At 38.3% G+C, this 7,132-nt stretch overlaps 1 protein-coding gene across 3 annotated transcripts; it reads right to left on the bottom strand.

Moving 5' to 3' along the window:
• Positions 1-2,769: 2,769 nt before the first annotated feature.
• LOC141847746 (transcription factor bHLH76-like) lies at positions 2,770-6,444 on the bottom strand. 3 transcript variants are annotated; one of them, XM_074735825.1, is made up of 9 exons: positions 5,997-6,444; positions 5,603-5,649; positions 4,690-5,514; positions 4,371-4,580; positions 4,204-4,269; positions 4,048-4,116; positions 3,877-3,948; positions 3,575-3,766; positions 2,770-3,172 (listed from the first exon to the last, which is right to left on the bottom strand). In XM_074735825.1, exons 3-9 carry the CDS (start codon positions 5,398-5,400, stop codon positions 3,059-3,061), a joined length of 1,434 nt encoding a protein of 477 aa, XP_074591926.1. In that variant the 5' UTR covers positions 5,401-5,514; positions 5,603-5,649; positions 5,997-6,444; the 3' UTR covers positions 2,770-3,058. The 3 variants fall into 3 exon arrangements, with proteins under 3 accessions (XP_074591926.1, XP_074591935.1, XP_074591943.1); XM_074735834.1 differs by lacking the exon at positions 5,603-5,649 and having other exon boundaries at positions 5,997-6,245; positions 6,348-6,428; XM_074735842.1 differs by lacking the exon at positions 5,603-5,649 and having other exon boundaries at positions 6,057-6,444.
• Positions 6,445-7,132: the final 688 nt, after the last annotated feature.

Below are 7,132 nucleotides of genomic sequence, written 5' to 3'. Positions count from 1 at the left end.
TTTAATTTAAAATAATTCAAAATTTAAGTCAATCATTGAATTACTTTAAATTATGATAAATGTATTTCTGTAAGCCTTCTTAATGTATCTATGCCGTCAAATTTGAATTTGATAGTGTAAATTGAGAAAAGTGAATTTTTATACTTACAAAGGTTCAATAAAATTTATCACAAGTTAATTATAAGACCTAGAACAATAACACTTACTAACCAACACAATCAATGAATTTTTAAAACTCGCATGGTATAGATCCACCAGTGAGTTTAGTTTGAAATGCGGAATAAAAAAATCTTGAAACCTATATGCCGATTTAAACTTTGATTCTATTAACTATAAATAGAACGTATGGTAAACAATTCATCATTCTGTACTATGTTTTAATTCTAAATTCTCAGCCAAATTCATCATGTAGCAAATCATCCAGTTCAATACATGTTTTTAATTAAATACGATGTTAAAACAAAAGACAACATAAAATTAGTATCGAATGATAGGCTTTCTATAAAATTTCAACTTTAATTCAATTCTTTCAATGTTACTTGTAATATTTTATTTTTAGAAAGATATATTATTTTTATGTTCCTTATTACTTTTCATATTCAAAAAAAATTTTTTATTCTCAATCTATTTAAAATGAAAACAACAACTGAATCGTCAGTCCAGAGCCTAAACTAAGTTCAACCTGATCTTCAGTTCAACATCCGATCGACTCGGCCCGACCCGACCGATAGAACCAAGCGACTAGTTTGGAAACACTGTACACTCAAACTTGATCGAAGTGTAAATGTGAGAGGCAATCACATCCCTAATGTGCGAAGAAACACACACATTGTCTGCTGTGATAGAAAGACAGTAGCATGTCCTTCTCATCAAGCAATGCTTGAGTTGTCTGATAAGCTATGTGACACCAAACTGGCCATGGTGGTTAGATAGTCCACCCATCACCTTATAAATCATTTTGATGACCTAACCACCATCATCATAAGCCTCAACCTCTCACTAGAAGTAAAAACAAAATGTCGGACGCGATAATTTAGGTCGTATCGCGTTAATCCTATCACAATCGAGCAGTTCATTCATGTTGATTTCATAGAATGTAGTCATTCCTAGTGAAAAATTGAACTATTCCTATAAAACCAAACGATAAACCAAGGCCAAGTTAGCATTCTAACAACAATCATCACACTTTTAGCGATGATCAGACGTTAAACATGTAGTTAGACACGCATAAACCTAGTAAACACCTCGAAAGTGCATCGAGATAAAACTTCACAGAACCTTATTCCACCACAGGCACAGTATTCCTCTACTTCCTCTCAAGGGCTGAGTAAGACACCAAATTCAACTCAAATGAACATAAACTTGATTCGAAACATCGTAAAAAAAACTAAACTATTCAGTTAAAGCTTGAAACCCCACTCGATGGGGACCAAACCCTACTATTACTTCATTTAGTTCTGAAAAAGCACTGCTAGGGACCTTCAATTGTAAGAGCAGAAATAATTGCATGCACTCAAAACTGAGAACAGCAACAAAAGCAACTGATGGTCCAACTCAATTAACAACAAACCTATCACTTGTTTCTTAACCAAAAGACTGAGCAAAAAGTCACCAATAACAGATATTAAAGAGTCTTTTCTTGTGGCAATGATGTTCATGGTGGTCCATGGCCAACCACCAGCAGATCTTGGTCGGATCTCCTTCGCGAGCCCCGTACGATTTAATAGTGAATACATACACAACTCGCCATGCTTCATTCCATCTGAAAGAATTATTGATGCTGAGGACCACTACTTCATCTACATGTTCAAACACTTGCACTGGATAATAAATAGAAGAAGACTGGGGGAGTCAGTGGTGGAACCTTGTAATATAAATATCTAATTCTACGAATAATTGCCGAAAATATTTGCACTAGGAAAATTCCGATATGAACCATAATACAACTTCAACAATCAAATAAATCAGATAAATAAAAAAGCTAGCTATAAGCCAAAGATCGATGTTCTACATAAATGTTGGATAAGTTCTCGAATATGTCGAAAAGTGATCGAGGAAGCAAAGGCACTAACTACATACACTTCAAATGAGATGCCATTCCTAAACCTTTATGCTAGGAAGGAAGTCAAGTTTGACCCATTATGGTGGGGCCTTCGGTCGGTAATGCAAGAACCTTGTTTTATCAAAATCCAGAAGACTACGCGAACGTATAACTACATTTCGTTCTGTTACATTAGGGTGGAGCTCACTCCAGGAGAATACCCTTGTAATATGTCAACATAACGAAACAACATAACGGATTATAATGCTCGTATGTCTGAGACTAATAGGCATCAAACATCCCAACTTCAAAGCACAAACTTCGCTTTGATGTGAATCATCCTATCTTCGACATGCCCATCATGAGTTAAGAGGTACACAACTACTTTTGGAACAGTGTTGATATATATAGACATAATGGATCACCATACTTGTATGTATAGAAGCAATGGACGCTAACCATCTTAGCTTCAACACACATACTAGTTTTCGATAAGTTCTTCCAGACAGATTGATCACTGTTGTTAGATTAACTGAACGTTAAACAAGTGCAAAACTTTGTGCTCAATTCAAAGGAAAAAAAGCAAAATGCACTTTACACCACTTGTCATCAAGTTCTGATATTTCGATTGTCTTATTGGTTAAACATCTGCTCCTGAGAGTTAATACAAAGAGGGGCAAACTTGATGTCGAAGGACATGGATTTTCTCTGCTAAAGTTCCCTTCATATGCATAAAGGTACTGCTAAATCATATAACAAGGAGGTAAACTTCCCTCCTTAAATGTGTACATTGTAACATTGATACTACTGCGACAATGATACCGAGTGATGAACTTGTATACATACCTCCTATTACCTCTTATCCAGATGATCAAACCCTACAAGTCATACAACAGTTCGGCAGATATTGGAATATATATGCACAGAGAATTTATTGAACTTGAGCATCTAGGTAACCACTTGGGATGAAGCTAGGATGCAAAGGGACTGAGCGTCGCCACACAAATAGTGGCCATTCTATATGGCAAAGTCATCAGCTTTACTATCCATGTTCTGCGGATTGGAAGGATTGGCACCGTATGCCATTTGTGTGATGAGCTCTTCATTCCAAGGGATGTGCATCTGTTGAACCTGAAAAGAAAGCAAACATTTAAATTGTATACATCTGAATTGATAAATATGAAGATGAAATGTAATAAAGAAAATCTAGGAGATGCTGGATTGCACCATGATCGATTTGTCTTGACAGGGATAAGCCTTGATAACCAAAGAAAGCAGAGAAAATACACACAATTTTGGTATGTGAAGTCAGATTACAATACTCGACTGACATGGTTAATATGGTAGCACAGAAAACAGAAAATATACAGCACAAACTAACAATTTTCCTTTTAAGTCATTCTTATATTTGATTAGGTTTAGTATAGTTCATTATTATTTAAGTTTTCTGGACATAAAATACTTGTCTCTTATGGATAATTAGATTTATTATCTCCAGATGGAAAGAAGTATAGGCTCGATGAGTTGGAGTACCTGCAGTGGAGATTCTTTATAACCACTTGCCGTCGATTGTGTACTTATTGCTCTCCTAAATGTGTCTGAATGGCTAGCCATTGCAGAAATTCCAGTGTGTACCATATTGTGCTGAGATGGATATGCTTGTGGATATATCATCTCCGATGAGAATCCTGTTGCAGATGAGGAACCACCATGTGTACGTAGAAGCTGCTTGTGTTTAAAGAAGTTTTAGAAATTCTACAAGTCGGCAAAATAATCACATGAAATGGAGTTATAGCGTTATAAAATCCTGATTTGGAGCAAGAAAGATTGCTCACATTTTTAGCAAGAAGCCCTTCTATGCCGAAGTCTAGTTGTGGATTCACAGCTGCAAGCTTCATTGAGAGAAACTTAACAAAAGAAATAAGTGCACAAATTCAGTGTCTTGCACAAAGGAAAACAAATGAAAAGGTTTTGGTCCCCTTGAACGAAAATACCATAACGCTTACCTCTACCTGCCTTTGGAGCGACTGAACATAGTTTATGATTTCATCCAGCATAACTGCCTTTCCGGTGACCTACAGACCATGACAGTTTTCATGACAAATTTGGAAACAAAAAGTTCAATTTTCATGATTTTCAATTCAAGTGCTTCTGCAACCTACCTTGCTGCAACCCGGCACGAGTTCTTGAAGATACTTCATCCTTTCACTTATTTTTTCCCTCCTTACCTGCATCAATGCATCCAAACTATAAATATTTTTCACTGGTGAAGGAAAAGAGTGACTTGGTAAAGCTTCCAAGCTATTCATCAGAGTAACTAGAACCTTACTCTTTCTGCAAGGCTGTGACTGTTAGTTGCTTGTCCACGCCGTGCTCTAACATGTACATAGCCATCCTTTGCTGATTCCGAGTTATCTTTCCCATTCTTTTCACTTTGTTTGGAATTGATCTGCTCTACTTTTTGTTTATTCTCAATGTTCTCCTTTGTGGTTTCTGAGGAAGATTGCCGGCCTCCTTGCACTGGATCCCTTTCGATATCCTAGAAAAAACAAGAAACTTTGAGAGTTAGGTGCCACAGGCCAATTGCTAACAGAGGAAAACAATATAAGCAAAGGATTAGCATAGTAGTGACAGCGTGATTAATTTACCTGCACGGTTTTTCTCCTCTTATTCACTCCTCGATCACTAGATGATGAATTTAAAGCTGCATCAGTAGAACCAGTATTTCCTTCTAGGCCATCTTCAGGAAAAATCATCACATGCGATTCACCATTGCCGATCTGAGAGTTTTGGTCTCCTTGGTTTTTCATTGTGCTTCCATTAAGAGATTCATGATCAACTTGCAGCAAGACAGTTTTGTTTTCACACAATTCATCCTTCTGAACCTGATCCCCAATGCCTTCATTGTTTGATGGAGCCATTGCTGGAGACGGACCGAAGAAGTTTATGCCGCTAAAACTACCACTACCAAAACATGAGAACCTTGCTGCCCTCTCAACAAAAGCTGAATCAACAGGGAAGTGAGGCAGGCTGGTGGGGAAAATTCTCGGTGCAGTCGATACTAGCATCCCTCTGGGTGATATTGCTACTGGTTTTCCAACCGCTATGCTGTTGATGCTGCTCGTGCTTGCGAAATTGCTTTCTCCAAGGGCCATGTTTGGTGAACTAGTAGGGTGGTTCCATTGACCAGGACTAAAGACATCCACCATTGGAGTGGAAAGATAAGGCGATCGAGTCATCTGACTCATGAGGCCGCCTGCAAAAGAAGCATTCGGTGGCACCACACTCATCACAGGGGCGTTAAATTGCCATTCACTGCCATCTTGATGGCTATTCAACACAAACTTGTTCTCATTCATGTCGATGTCTCCAACCTTGACAGTGGATCTTCAGACACGGCTACAGTAAACGATTTAGCCTTACCTTGTCCCAGAAACAAGAAAAAGATGAAACCTTTATCTTCCGCTTCAGATCTGTTGCAAGTAATTTTAAAATCTCAGCTACAGAATGACACAATGGATAAAAGGGGGAAAAATACACATCAAAATGTTGAAGCAATACCCTTTCAATCTAGAAGAGACATCTATATAGATGAGAGCCGAGTTCAACTACATTGAAATGAACAATTAGCAAAAGCAAAAAAGGAAAAAAGAAAAAAAAATAAATGCAGAACCAGAGATTCTTCAGAGGCAATAGGACACTGCTTCAGATATCAGCAGCTTTTTTTTATCATCACAAGTATGTGAAATCAACAGGAAAGGAACCTTTTCTAGGAGTTATCACCAACCGATACTATGACCAAATCAAAGCTCAGAATGGCAGCAAATGAGCAGTCTACCTAGGGGAACCCCAATAGCAGAGAAAAAGCTCAAGAAATGAACGAAGACGACAAGGTGCAGGAAGAAATCAAAACACAAGAGGCGAAAAGGCAACGCGAAGCAAAGAGAATCCCCACCTATCCGCGAGCAAGACGGGAACAGCAGCAGAACTCAAGCCATCGCATCAAAGATCGCACCTTTTCCCCCACTCGAGTGCCCCGACCCAGAATCCGCAAAGCGAAGATGCCCGCTCGAGATATTCCCGCACCTTTAATCTCCCCGCCTCCGTCAAAAACGCGACTTTTGCCCTAGAAAGCTTCCGGACAAATCGAGCTCGCTCCAATTTGGCCTTTTCCCCCCTCCGTGTCTTCTTCTGCGCTCGCAGGCTAATACCGCGCCGAGGGAGGTACAGGTGCAACGAAGAAGGTGCCCGTGAGGGAGGAGGAGGAGATGGGGAGAGAGAGGAGAGATGATTGCTGCATTTATACCTCAACGCTGCCGCACCAGAGAGAAGGGGGGTTGAATCATTGATTGACCACCGCCCAGTGCGATCTACGAGCCAAGGGGGAGCAGAGGCAGAGCGACAACTCCAATCCGAATCCGAAGAAGCACCATCGCCACCGTTCTCTTTATTCCAAGGAAATGTGTTGCCTTTTTATTACTCTGCTCTTTTGCTCCTCGCTTACTAGTAATTTATATGGTAACTTTCAAAATACTCCTCAGAATTTTACCCTTTTTTTGAAATCCCCTCAACATTTAATTAATACCAAAATAACCTCTAATTTTTTTAAACAATATCTCACGTCCAAAATAATATGCTGGCAAACTGTGAATGACTTAAGATTGATTGATTTATTTATTATATTTTGTAATTAATTAATTTGGTAATATAAAAATTAAATTAATTGAAATTGGTACGTGGTCACCGTCACCGGTTCATCAAGAGACCGAAATGGTCTAAATTGATGGACCAACTTGGGTGGTCGGACCACACCCAAAGCCTTGATTGGGACAGGCTAACCTCTCGATTTGGCCTTCATCTATTATATCGCGGGGTTTATTTGGGAGGATAAATAAATAAATATATAAATATATTATAAAATGAAGTTAATTTTATAAATAGTTATAGAAATCAAATTAGGGATCTCTTTTTGAAGTAGTTGACTTTAAATTTTTGGGATGTATTTGTTACTAAAGTTGGTCAAAATATGAAAAATATAAAATATTATCTATTTATAAATGACATTTTACTAAATCATGTAAGGTTGGTTTC

Source organism: Curcuma longa, chromosome 1 (genome assembly GCF_044706935.1).
Source record: "Curcuma longa cultivar G26 ecotype Majalengka, Jawa Barat chromosome 1, ITB_CL_G26_1.1, whole genome shotgun sequence".
In the NCBI taxonomy this organism is placed as follows: domain Eukaryota; kingdom Viridiplantae; phylum Streptophyta; class Magnoliopsida; order Zingiberales; family Zingiberaceae; genus Curcuma; species Curcuma longa.
This window is presented reverse-complemented; position numbering and strand designations above follow the sequence as displayed.